At 34.5% G+C, this 14,252-nt stretch overlaps 2 protein-coding genes across 2 annotated transcripts; both read left to right on the top strand.

Annotated features, from left to right (window-relative positions):
• Positions 1–1,691: 1,691 nt before the first annotated feature.
• Positions 1,692–6,818, top strand: LOC126687220 (uncharacterized). The gene is made up of 11 exons (XM_050381687.2): positions 1,692–1,843; positions 2,089–2,373; positions 2,635–2,718; positions 2,901–3,034; positions 3,159–3,256; positions 4,741–4,829; positions 4,921–5,029; positions 5,389–5,543; positions 5,626–5,696; positions 6,091–6,205; positions 6,452–6,818. Exons 2-11 carry the CDS (start codon positions 2,158–2,160, stop codon positions 6,593–6,595), a joined length of 1,215 nt encoding a protein of 404 aa, XP_050237644.1. The 5' UTR covers positions 1,692–1,843; positions 2,089–2,157; the 3' UTR covers positions 6,596–6,818.
• A 973-nt stretch (positions 6,819–7,791) lies between these two features.
• On the top strand, positions 7,792–13,647 carry LOC126687218 (fumarate hydratase 1, mitochondrial). The gene is made up of 17 exons (XM_050381686.2): positions 7,792–8,204; positions 8,285–8,402; positions 8,497–8,646; positions 8,839–8,949; positions 9,141–9,224; positions 9,921–10,019; positions 10,106–10,156; positions 10,254–10,303; positions 10,824–10,905; positions 11,037–11,131; positions 11,222–11,288; positions 11,398–11,448; positions 11,638–11,733; positions 12,297–12,395; positions 12,503–12,532; positions 12,627–12,692; positions 13,228–13,647. The coding sequence occupies exons 1-17, from the start codon at positions 8,053–8,055 to the stop codon at positions 13,312–13,314; spliced, it is 1,488 nt and encodes a 495-aa protein (XP_050237643.1). The 5' UTR covers positions 7,792–8,052; the 3' UTR covers positions 13,315–13,647.
• Positions 13,648–14,252: the final 605 nt, after the last annotated feature.

The raw sequence follows: 14,252 nt of genomic DNA on the forward strand, positions 1-14,252 counted from the left end.
CTTTTCTTAAACTGTGTGATAAAGATAAACTAGACAACTTTATTGGAACGGAAGGAGTATGTCCAGCTTTTTTTTCTACCAATGGGAGAGGATAAAGTGAGAACCGGAAATAGCAAAAAGATGAAATAATTGAGCAATTCAATAAACGTAACAATTATTGATAGTCGTCATCATTACTGATTTGACCATGCCGTAGCCATCCAACTGTCTAAGAGCCCAACCAGAAGCATCCAACTGTCTAAGAGCCCAACCAGAAGCATTGAATCGTTAAGGCGTTAAAATAGATAGGCGGGTCGTATTCGTATAGCTGGTCAGCCATACGACGGTGAATTCATTGCCGGGCTTAAAATAGAATCTATTCCAAACATATATGAGTGTCACTTCACTATACTGTTACAACTTAGATGAACAAGAAACCTATCAAAAATTTTAATTGTAATATGACATAAATTTTAAATGAAGAACAAGCCAAGACTAATATTTCAAGCTATGTTAAGTTAGAAATTTGTTTAAGTTGATAAAAAACACACAACACGATCAACCGGTTAGATTTGAGGTGTCAAAATAGATTGATGGGTCGAGTTGTGTTATTTTAATTTTGTATCGTCTTGGGATAAAACAATTTACATGGTTAGTTAAAATGGTGTTTTTTAGGCACAACATGTAACAAATCTCTTTCAGCTTAGGTGATGTGATTGTTTCACTTTCTCAAAAGAATCCGCAGGTCAGGCAAAAACATTAATGTTTGTGCACACAAGTCCTGAACCTGAAGCTGTTGGAGAGACAATAAACACACTCAAATTCGCAGAGCGAGTAGCCACTGTTGAACTAGGTGCAGCTCGTCGGATGTTAAAGAGCTGAAAGAACAAGTTATTACATCTTCTTTGCATTTCCTCCTTAACAATTGCCTTTATCTTAACTCCATAGCTATTGATCTTTATCTCAACTTCTTCCTTCACTAATTTTTTTCTCTTTGTATTTCACTTTCTAGATTGCTAGTCTTAAGGCGGCGTTGTCGGCAAGCAAAGAAGGAGAATCAGAATTTGCTCAACATTCTGCATTTGGCAACTCTGAGAAGTACAGAAGAAAAGAAAATGACTCATTACCATTGCATTCAATTCTAACCAGCAGCAAGGAGATGTCGCTACCGATAAAAATATAAGTTTCTTGATATTTTTTTTCAGAGAGGTTGTTTCCTTTTTGATTTTTTCTGTATAATGTCTATATAACACAGTAAATGGAGCAATAATTGTAGTTGCTTGGTTTTATGATCTTGAAGTTCTTTATAGTACATCTGCAGACAAATAGAATGCACCAATGTTTGCAAAAACTGAATTTTCCAATCTCCAGATTCTTCTCTTGAGTAGCTTTTGTAAATTAATAAAAAAGTAATATCCTGTTTTTCAGAAACCACTGTTTGCAGTGCATTATAAGCACAAGTTTCATTTAGATTTGCTGAGAAATAACATTAATTAACAAAACATCATTAAATTAAAGGTCTTATTATGGACTAGTACTTAAATTATTTAAATAATTAAATTATAGATTTAGTGAAAATTTAACAGAGTAAAACTTAACTAATTTAACTGCTAAATTAATAAATTTATTGTACTCTTTTTTCATATAGTAATAACAAATTTCTTTTGTATAAAAAAACGCTATTGTAAAATAAACTTTTATTTTCTTCTTTCCTTTCACATTTTCTACAATTAAAACCTAATTTAGATTGAGAGGGAGAGAAAGAAGGCTGCTGGTCATCACTGCCCTCTCTCCCATCGCCGCCGTCCATACCAACTGCCCGCCCCTTCGCTGCCGCCACCCTTCTCCGCCACTTGCTGCCCAGGTTTCTTTCTTTGCTTCTTTTTTGGTTAATTGTTTCTTAATTTAATGTATTGGTGCATTAACATGTTAATATATTAATTGAGTTGTAATCTGATTTTTATTTAATTTGGTAGTCTGTTAATTCCTGTTTTTGCATAATTTACTTAAGTAATTACTTTATAATTAAATTACTAATTATGCAGTTAATTAGTTTGTTAGAGAATCAACTATCATATGTCTTAGTTATCAATTTTTTGTGGCTTGAAGCTTGGCAAGAAGTGAAAGGATACAGTATTAAAAATAGAACTGAACCAGTGAAGCAGACACAACCAAGACATGGAATCCAGTTTTAATGGAGATGATGCTATTGAAAAACTTAAAGGAATTCAAATAACCTCTCTGGATGACGAGGACGACGACGACAATGACTATGACAGTGAAGATGAAGAAGAAGAACAACAAGAGCCAGTAACACTAGGTTTTTTGGAGAAGCCTAAGCACCCTTGGTCTCTTCTTCGTCAATTATATCCGAGTAAAGCTGGTGGCAGTCCGGTACCTACTTCAAATCTAAGAACTGTCGAAATTATCTATTAAATGATACATTGTTTTAAGTAAAAACTAAAACACTGCTTTTAGACATTCTTATTGCTCCAATGGACTTGAGTTTTGGCTGGAAATCAATGACTATTCAGATTATTATTAAACGAGACAATTTCTCTAAGTGAAAATAAATCACCGTCTTTATGAACGTTTTTTTTGCTTGAATCGAATTGATTTTTAGCTGGAATTTGAATCCTTAATTCCATCTTGCAGGCATGGCTTGATCCAATTAATATACCATCTGGCAGGTCTTGTGTCTGTGACATATGTGGAAATCCTTTGCAATTTTTGCTTCAGGTATTGTCATCTAAAACTGTGGTTTAGTTAGAATCAAACCTATTATTTTACCGTTCCTCTTCAGTAGTATGCTTGTATGATCTGTCACGCACTCTTTCTCTTTCTGAATTTCTCTTCCATGCCTTTGAGAAGATAGAGAAACTCTGATGAAATTAACCGTGTTGATTGATTTTCTTCTTTAGGTCTATGCACCAATATCAGATAAGGAATCAACATTTCATCGAACTCTATTTGTGTTTATGTGCCCGAAGATGTCATGTCTTCGTAACGATCAACATGAGCAATGGAAGAAGGGTGGTGAGAAGCCATTAAGAAGGTACTACAGTAATTACTAGTCTTATCTTATAGTCATGTACGATTTCAAGGTACAACTAAAAGTCTTTTCATTTTTCTACATTCTTAATATTACATGCCTGTTTAATATGCGATGGTTTTTGTAGTGTGAAGGTGTTCCGTTGTCAATTGCCTCACCTTAACCCTTTTTACTCTAGTGATGCCCCGAGATTCAATGGGACTGATGAACCTTCTAAACCCGGAGGTAACTTGCTGTGTGAACTTGTATTCGTAGCAGTTTGATCTGGGGCATTACTTTACAGAATCAGAATTATATAATGTCCATGTTTTTTTTATAATACGTTCCTTGCTATGAAGCACCGATACGGGTACGGGTACGGGGAACAGTATTTTAAAAAAAAATAGGACACGGGTACGGTGGGGACACGGCAATTCTTTTAAAAAATATATATATATTTACTCGTATATAAAGTTTCAAGATGCAAAAACAATAAATATTATGCCATAACATGCATAAGTAATACGTAAGTTAGTTAAACTAACAATTCCAACATAAATTCAAGTCATTCAAAATTAAACTAATTTCAATAAGAAGTTTTAAAGGACAAATATGTTTTTAACAATAAGCAAAAGTACTTAAAATAAAAATAAACAAACTACATATGTTTTTTTCTTTTTAAAACAGCCTATTGCTTCTATTTTGAAATAGGGGGTTGCTGTATTTTTTTTAAATTAAAAATAGGGTTTAGTTTAGGTTATTATCTAATTGTATTTGGGTTTGGGCCCATTTATTATAAAAGAAAATTCATACAAAAAAAATCTAAAATTAACTAAAATGTCATTAGAAGTGTCCCCGAAGTGTCCCCGGCATGTCCCCCCTTGACTAGTCAAAGGTACGGGGACACGCCACGTGGCGTGTCGGGTACGTATCCCCGGCGTGTCCACCCACTAGATACGGCACTCCGACGGAGTGTCGGTGCTTCATAGGTTTTTTGAGATTTATTACTATGTATGGGCTAAAGTCACATATTTTTGCATTTCTACATCCAGAGATGAGTCTTAAAACTCTGAGTTCTTGAATGAAGTACCTGCAGTTTCTTATTAAACAAAAATTTTCAATGTGTAATACAAACTGTAAAGTAATTATTTGAAAATATTTTATGTGAACCATGGGAACCTTTTGCCACGTTTTGATTTTATTTAAAATCATGTGCAGTCATTCTGGGATATCTTCATTTCTGCTAACAAACAGTATATTTCTTTCACCTTACATCAGCAACTTTTGATGATATTAAGTGTGAATTTTTATAACTTTATCAATATCACTGAAGAATTGACGGGATGCCTTAGAAGATGTAAGTTTAAGAGCTAGTATTTGGATTTAAAATAAAAAAAATGTTTAATCCATCTCTATGGATTGAGTATCTTTTGCTAAGCAATGATTGAAGATATTGTTTTGTCACAGTATGGTTGGAACTTGGAAAGGTCTTGCAATGTTGATGTAAAGGAATCAAATGATACTTTGGTGCTATATGTGTAATTATTTAGCCTAAAAGTTGTTCGCTTCTTTTCCTTTTGCTAGTGCACTGCATGTACATCCTTCATCTCATAAGTACTCGTCAATCGTCATCACCTTTTTTTCATAACTTTTGGCAGTTTTAGTTGCACTTTGCGATTATCTCATAAGTACTCGTCATCACCTTTTTTCATAACTTTTGGCTGTTTTAGTTGCACTTTGCGATTGGTGTGGTACTTGGAAAGGAGATCGTGTTTGCAGTAGTTGCAAAACAACACGGTACTGCTCACCAGCACACCAGGTCATATAAATTCCTTTCGCTACTTTAACTTTGACATTCTTTCCTTATAAATGACTGTACATTTACTTTTTTATTACTTTTTATATTTCAGAGTAAGCACTATAAGCACCACAAAATTGGTTGTCAACAACTGAGTCTGTCACAAATACCTGGCTCTAGCTCCAATAATAGAAAAACCACTTCAACAGAGAGAAACAAAGGTCAGTTTATGCAATATGAACCTGGCGTATTGCTCTAAAGTATATGAGTTTGCATTAGTTTATGATACATTACATTGCTTATTGATGGAAGAGGAAGATATATTAGTTGACTTGCTGAAACTATTCTTATAACATGTTATAACCACTCCTGAACCTTGGATGTCTAAGGAATGATCAGTGAATGGTTGACGAAATCTTATGCAACAGAATTGAGAGTAACAAGTGTTTGATGAGAATGACACGACTTGTTTACACTTGTGTACAACATGCGAGGGCCAGGATTTGTCTATTGTATTATATGCATGATAAAGAATTTTCCAAAATTTCACTTCAAAATAGGATTTGGTGTTCTCATGCAGCTGCTAGCAATGAACTGTGGCCGGAGTATGAGATAAGAAATGAGGATGAAAATGAGTTTGATTCCGATATGTCTGATGATAATGAACACGATAACCAATTGGTTTCAAAGAAGAGCTCGGATGGCACCATGGAGTCATTGTTAGACTGTTTCAAGGTGATGATTGTTGACTTCTGCAATAGAAAATAGAACAGTTTTCAGACTTCGTATATACTAAAACACCACTTTTGATGAACAGGCGGATAGTGACAGAAAATATTGGGCTTCTTTCCAAGAACGAATAGCCAAAGCCCCAGAACAAGTTTTGAGGTAATAATTTAATATTCATTTAATGGATAGCCCGTGTGCTTTTCTGGCCCTTTTATTATAGATTATCCTTAATACATGAATCTGAAGTCTAATATTTAATTGCTTAAGATATCTTACGACTCATTTAATGTACATGACTGAGCTTTACCTGGAAGACAACAGCTCTATGCGCAATGTAAATATTTATCCTGTTTGGAGTCCTTTTTTTTAACTATACAGATAAGAAAAGATATAAGTGAATGATTAATCTTAGTAGTTAGGTTGGGGCTATCTATAAAATTAAACTGTGCAAGCTGCACATGTAGTTAGCCATTTTTGGCATGCTGCAGAACAAACTATGAATATGATGGATTGAATGCTGGTCTTTTTCTCCTTTGTGTCTCTGTCATAACAGGTATTGCAGGAATGACTCTGCAAGACCCCTGTGGTGTACATCTAGTGGTCGACCATCTAAACAAGATATCCCTAACTGCAATTATTGTGGCAGCCGAATGATTTTTGAATGTCAGGTATGTGTAATGGAAAATTAATATCACGGAATTAAATTTAAAACGCATTGTTCTCCATGATATTGTAGTTCCATTTTAACTTAAACTCCTCTTACAAGGCAGTTTCAGTCATCTAATACCACTGCTTTTCTCTAAATTTTAGAACTTATATTGGTTTTTCCTGATATTTTTAGTTCAATTCAACTATTTTTAGAATCATATATGGTCTAAAGAAATACTAACATTCTTTGCATGTGTTGGTGTCAGATCCTACCTCAATTGCTCTACTACTTTGGAGTAAAGAATGAGTCTGATTCTCTTGACTGGGCAAACATCATCATCTACACTTGCAGAGCCTCCTGTGATGGTAGCACGGCCTACAAGCAAGAATTTGCTTGGGTTCAACTCTGAATTTACATCTCTCCATGCATTAGCTTGTGCACTCAACTACTGAGAGAGAATGAGTAGCAATATTGATGGGAGGGCCCTTGATTTTCAAATGCAAGGATGATTCAGATCCCATTATCAACAGTTTTGAGATATATTTATGAGGACATTGTTGTAGTGGATTATCTATTTTGATCACTATTTGCATTTGAGTGAAATTTGGAGGAGCAGTTGTTAATTTTTTTTTTTTGTATTATCCAGCTTTTTCTCTACTGATGATGGGATAGGAAAAAGTGGTAGGAACCAGAAATAGCAAAAAGTTGAAATAATTGAGCAATTCAATAAACATAGCAATTATTGATAGTCTGCCATCATTACTTATTTGGCCATACCGTAGCCATCCAACTGTCCAAGAGCTCAGTAGGAGCACTTGATAAAAGTGTGTCGAAATAGATTAGCGGGTCGTATTCGTATCGAGTTAATATGCTATTGATACAATTAGGATGAATAAAAATAAGATTCATTTGATTAAATGTATAAAAATTTACAACTATAACACGTCATGAATTTTAAATGAGCAACATTCTATGACTAATATTTCCAGATAGATTAGAATAGAGATTTCAGAAAATTGATAAAAATTATGTAATAACGATTAGTATGTTAAACTAAAGTTGTTAAAATGGAATATGAGTTGTGTTATTTATTTTTATTTCGTGTCGTGTCAAGGTAAAACAATTTGACACGATTAGTTAAACAGATTGTGTTTGTCGTGTTAACATAATAGGTCAGACATAAGCCAAATACGATCCAATTAAAAGTACATCCAAATTAGTTTTTTTCTTTTTTTGAAAAAAAAAAAGAAACCGTTGAAGGAATATCCCATACCTTTTTAGCGTCACGTGCTGTTACTGTGCTCCCAAAATTCTAAAGTTACTATGTTGCCCTTTATAGTTGGGAAGCAGTTGTGGAATAATTAATTACTAATAATTTTTCCACGTTTTAATAAACTACAAGACGTAGCAGCTGTTTGTTGACTGTGATCGATAAAATGAATTAAATCATACCTGATTTATTACACATGACGATATCTGATTTTATTAAATGTTTTTATTTCAATATTATGAAGGGCAGTTCAGTCAATATATAAATTTATGGAGTGCGCATGTCAATATTTAGAGTGATCGTAGCGGTGCCGTTTTTGAAGTCAGCTTCTTTGTATTTTTTATTTTAGGCAAAGGAAGAATATATTAAAAAAATTAATTAATGATAATAAAATTGGGTTACAGGCCCAATCAGCTGAATACAAGTGTTATACCAAAAAACACCTCGACTGTCGCAACCTGCAAATCTCTCGTCATTTCGGCTCAACTTCCTTCCGGTTCGAATCATTTCCATTTCCTTATTTGTTTTGTTTTACGATTTTTCTCTGTGTGAGTGTTCGTAGTCATCAGACGGTACCGTTTTATCATACAGAATCAATGGCGATGGGAGCTATAGCTCGGCGGCTGGCGCTGGAGTCGACGACGTTTCGTGTGCCGGAGTCATTGATTTATCCTACCTCTAGATATTACTCTACTGCTTTCAGAGAAGAACGAGATACATTTGGACCGATTCAAGTACCTAATGACAAGTTCGTCTCCAGCACGCTCTCGTTTCTTTTATTTAATTGTTTTTCCAATTTTTTTTGTTAATTGTTTGATTTGTTTTCAGGTTATGGGGTGCGCAAACTCAAAGATCACTGCAAAATTTTGAAATCGGAGGAGAGCGAGAGCAGATGCCGGAGCCGATCGTTCGTGCTTTTGGCATTCTTAAGAAATGTGCTGCTAAGGTTTAATTTAATTTAATTTTACTTAATTCGTGCTTTAGTTTTATTGTTGTTGAATAGTGTGATGATTATTCAATTTTTGTATTGACTTTGTCAGGTTAACATGGAGTATGGTCTTGATCCATCTATAGGGAAGGCTATAATGCAAGCTGCTCAAGAGGTGGCTGAAGGAAAACTAAATGATCATTTTCCGCTTGTTGTTTGGCAGACTGGTAGTGGCACTCAGAGTAACATGAACGCCAATGAGGTAAGCACGGATCCGGCTATGTTGTTATTTGATGAATTGTTACTGAACTTTGTCTTTTAATTAGGTTTCAAATTAAATGTTTCTGGAATTTTCTTTATCAGTGATAAATAGAATGAATAAAGGTTGCTGACAGTGACTTTTTGCTGATATATGGTGTTGTAACCGAGCTGTTATTTGTCATGGACTTTCTAGGTTATTGCCAATAGAGCAGCTGAGATTCTAGGTCATAAGCGTGGTGATAAGTATGTGCACCCAAATGATCATGTGAACAGATCACAATCTTCTAATGACACCTTTCCAACTGTAAGTGTGACTTACTTTTAATTACAGTTGCTTGTGATTCTTGTCCATTGATTTTTATTCTTTCCCTAATGGAATATAATACTGTTTTGATTCACTTGAAACTGTCTGGACCTTTATGTGTGCTATCGTTGTTGAAATCATTGGTTTCTTGTAATTTTTATGTTAATCAGCCGTGTTTTAATTTTTCCCAGGTTATGCATATTGCAGCTGCCACAGAAATTAATAAAAGATTGATACCAAGTTTAAGAAACTTACATACGACATTGAATGCCAAGGTTTGATGTTTATTTATCTTCTCTAAAAATTACCTTCCAACAATACGCAATTAAACTCAAAATTTTGTGTCCTGTACATTGTAAAGGCTTTTTTTAATTTGAAAAAAGAGCATTTGGGAGTCTCTAAGCTAGATGGTTGAGGGGAGCATGCATCAGCATATTTGACATATTCATTTTTCTGGCCAAATTTGAGATGCATTTCAACCGCACGAGTGACATTTACTAATCATCTAGTGAATCGTGTTATTGGGGCAACAAATTTTGGAGTATCAACTTTCACTCTTTTTTGGTAGTTTTCTTGTTCCTAATATTGAAAATGATATTCCTTCATGTCTTAACCAGTTTCAAACAAAATTAATGTTCATTGGTAAATGACCTACTACTGAGATGAAGGGGGAACATTTTGGAAGTTAGATTTTGGCTTGAGCTTTATTAGGCATTTTTACCCCAGATTTCTTTCCAAGAAGTCGTTTATACTACTCTTTTCCTTGTGTCGGGATTTGTCTTTCCTCTCTTTGATTTGATGTCAAATGCTATCTCTTGATCAGTTAAGAAAAGATCATTTATGTAGCAGCACAGTATTGTAGCACGTCTCTGAAATAATGTTTTACTTTTGCACTTAGTTCATAATGTGCTTACATTACATTGCTCTAACTATTTCCTCAAGACTAATTTTGCCATTTCTTTGCTATATAGTCTATTGAGTTCAAAGATATTGTCAAAATTGGGCGCACACATACCCAAGACGCAACACCTTTAACACTTGGACAAGAGTTTAGTGGCTACACAACACAGGTGTGATATCTTTACTGTAGCAACTGTTTTCCGTTTGGATGTGATTGCATTTTTGCTTATTTTGGTTACTTGTGCTAATTTTATAGGTGAAGTATGGAATTGATAGAATCACATGTACTCTACCGCGCATGTATCAGGTCAGACTCAAATAGTAATTTACTATATCTATGGCTCTTCTGTCCATTTTGTTTTCCCCCTAAGGTTTCTGACAGTTTGGAGGTACTATTTGAGCAGCTTGCACAAGGCGGAACTGCTGTTGGAACTGGATTGAACACAAAGAAGGGGTATGTAATGCTTTAATCCTCTCCTGTCTTGTTGTAACTTGCAAGCAGTTTTTATGTCTATCTGTTGATTCAGTTCTTATGCGTGATCATATGCATATCATCCCAACGGCATGAATAGTTGCTTTGTTCTTTTTTATCTGGCTTTATATTTTTCCATACGTGCTTATCATCATTTCAAGTGCTTGTCAATAGATGCTTCTTGCATAGCTTAAGAACATGATCCTAGTAAGAGCTTTCACTAGCGCTAATTTTCATTAGCAGACCTTTTGGTTTAAAACATTCTTCTTAGGTAATCATTAAAAAAATGTAAGAATGGATTTTAGTTAGCATAAAGATAGCTGTAAATATGCTTCGAATAAAGGTTTCTACCTTTCCGTTTTAATCTAACCAAAAAAATTAAATGTTTTTTGGACCTATATTTGAGTTCAATTATCATTGGGTCACGCTGGTCTAAGGTCGCATACTAAGTAAATCATCTCCCTATTTGAGGCCTGACTTGATATTTGATGACTTATACTAGGTTTGATGTCAAAATAGCTGCAGCAGTGGCTGAGGAAACAAACTTACCATTTGTCACAGCAGAAAACAAGTTTGAAGCTTTGGTCAGTTTCTAACTTCTCCGTTATTGCATTTTCTTTTCTTTCTTTTTTGTTTTCGTTTTCTTTTCCATTTTGCTCCTTAATATGAGAAACTCATTTTTCTGTTTTGGTTTTGTGTTGTGGAACTGTGACAGGCTGCACATGATTCTTTTGTTGAAACTAGTGGATCCCTTAATACAATTGCTACCTCTCTGATGAAGATTGGGAATGATATACGCTTACTAGGAAGGTTTGTAGGCTAGATTTGTGATTCTATCTCTAGCTGTATCATGTCAGTAATTTATTTGTCTTTTGTTGTTAACACTCTTTCCTTGTTCAGTGGTCCACGATGCGGCCTTGGTGAACTCATACTTCCTGAAAATGAGCCGGGTAGCAGTATTATGCCCGTTAGTATTCTTTCATCCCATGTCTTTGCGGACCGGAAGTTTGTTAAAAAAACTAATTTAATGATTTTCTTCTGTATAGTCCTGATGCAGCCAATTTTTCCTGTTTCAGGGAAAAGTTAATCCTACTCAGTGTGAGGCACTCACCATGGTCTGTGCTCAGGTAAATATTTGTGAAATCTATGTTTCCTTTATTATGGTCTGGATAGGCTAATCCTTCCTAATGTGAGAAACTCACCATGGACTCATCTCCAAGCAGTTAACGAGAGTGATGTCTTCAGCTCTGTTTTTGATTTGCATGGTGACAATTCCTTCTCTAACTTTAAAATAATGCTTTTTGTTACATTTGCAGGTTATGGGAAATCATGTAGCCATTACAGTGGGTGGATCAAATGGTCATTTTGAACTAAATGTATTCAAGCCTATGATTGCTAGCAATCTTCTACATGTATGTTGCTTTTCCTTAGTATAAAAAAATTGTTATCCTTTTATTTTGCTATGCTTGCTATTTCGAGTTAAGTTTGAAACATCAAAATTCTAATATGAGATGATATAATGATAATTTATTTAGAATTTAATTATAGTAGTTTGACTTTGTAAATTCTTGAATACAAAATGGCAAAAGAATTTGTATTTGAAGGTTTAAAGAAGTTGATGTTTTAAAACACAGAGGTTTGAGCAGTATCATGTTTCTTGCTCAATGCTTTGCTGAAAGAAATGGTTTGAGCTGAATAAGTTGCAAGAAAAATGTTCATGAAATCTTGTTTTCATATCATATTGCATTTCATGTCATCTGTGGATGAATAGATAAATTTTTTATTGCATCTGATTTCCTCGGAAATGCTTTTTTTCCTTACCCTTTTTGGGTTGATGTTGTGATTTTGAGTATGTGGGGCTGAATATCTCTGGCTCTTACTTACTCAATTGATGTCTTGGACTTATAGCTGATGATCACTGAGACCAATAGGGTTTTCTCTACTAAACTGATGTCTTACAACTATCTGGTGACAGTCAGTAAGATTGCTTGGGGATGCATCTGCTTCCTTTGAGAAGAACTGCTTGAGGGGACTTCAAGCTAACAGGGAAAGAATTTCAAAATTACTTTATGAGGTCAGTTCCTGCTAGATACATTATGATCAGAGTTGAATTGTGCTTTTAATAAATCCTAAAACTAATTCATTGTTTTGTCTCCTGTTACAATTTGCATGGTCTTGCAGTCTCTTATGCTTGTCACATCCTTGAATCCTGTAAGCTCTCATCCACGTCCCTTTATTATACTTTTTAATTCACTTCTTATGCTCTGAATTGTTGGCTAACATTACACAACTACCTTTTCTTCAGAAAATTGGTTATGACAATGCTGCAGCAGTTGCCAAGCTTGCCCACAAGGAAGGAAGTACTTTAAAGGTGATAATTTCTGTTAATTTTTTATCTATGTTTCACCTATGCATATAGATTTGATGGTTTTTTTCTACTGTAGTTAGATTATGAATTTTTGTACATTGTCAAGAGATTTATCTGTTCATTTCTTTTATATCTCCATTAGCTATATAGCACGGAAATGAAATATGCTGAAACGGAAAATGGAAAAAACTGCATTTTTACAAGAATAAATTATAAAGATTAAGTTTTGGAGTTTCTGAAGCGTTTCCAAAAATAGGAATGTAAAGCCGAAACATAAGATTGCTAAAGTTTATGTGCAACATAGGTCAGCTATCAAGGGTAAATAATGCACCTTACAATAAGTTGCCTTTGGAATAATGGGGGATGCCTGTTAATTAATTGGAATATTGAAGGAAAAAGAACTGTTTTGCTGATACATAGTACCAATATTTATAGTGTAATGTACAATTATGTGTGTGACACTTGCTCTTCAATGCTTTAAAGCTTTGGCAACTTCAGATTGCTGAAATATTGTATCTTACAACATTTGACTTTGTAGGAAGCTGCACTGAAACTTGGAGTGCTCACCGGTGAAGAATTCGACAGCCTTGTGGTGCCTGAAAAGATGATTGGCCCATCTGACTGATTAACCTACAACAAGTTTCATGCTTCTGAACATTATTATTTTGTCGATATTTCGGCATCTCATTCCGAGGTTATTATTGTAGATTTATAAACAAATCAGTTATAGGAATAATGATAAATGGAGAACCTTTTTTTTCCTCTCTGATAAATTGTAACATCGCGTTCTTGGAGGTTTTGCCCCAGCTAGCTCCTCTCATTTTTCAGGACTGTAATTACTGTTAACGGGGTTTATAATGGAAGGCCTCCTCCATTTGCATAAAGGTTCTTCCTATGTAGTTGAGAAATTACTTTGCGGCAATGAATAATAATGTTATTCTTTTGGATTATAGAATTATTGAGTGTTTGTTAAGTTGTACACACTCAGTCCTAAAACAATAGTCTACTTTTTCCTTTTCACATAGTTTAAGAAACACAATTAATGCTCTAACTTTTTACAAATTTATCTTTATTTTTCCTATCATACCCTTATTAAATGTTATGACTATAAGCTAATAGCAATAAATGATACAATTTAAATAAGGACAATATAGAAAATAAACACTCTAAATTGTGATTCACAAAAAAAGTGGACTATTGTTTTGGGACAAAAAAAATTAGGAAAGTGGACTATTGTTTTAGGCTAATAATCACCCATGACCCTTGAATTTTAGAGGTACGGGCGCTAAACCTCCTGATGTTTAAAAACGGGCGCTAAACCCCCTGATCTTTGTGGCGGCGCTCACAAAACCTCCTAAGCCCAAAAAAACCCCAAAAATGATCAAAATACCCCTGGCGCCGTCTTTTTCTGGTCAACTAACATTCTTAAAAAAAATTGACAACGCCACGTCAGTAAAAAAATAAAAAAATCAAAACACCCAAAATACCCAAAATACCCCAACTCCATCCAAGCCAACTCAATCCAACCCAACACAACTCAATCTAACCTAAACTATTCGGCCA

Source organism: Mercurialis annua, linkage group LG6 (genome assembly GCF_937616625.2).
Source record: "Mercurialis annua linkage group LG6, ddMerAnnu1.2, whole genome shotgun sequence".
Lineage (NCBI taxonomy): Eukaryota > Viridiplantae > Streptophyta > Magnoliopsida > Malpighiales > Euphorbiaceae > Mercurialis > Mercurialis annua.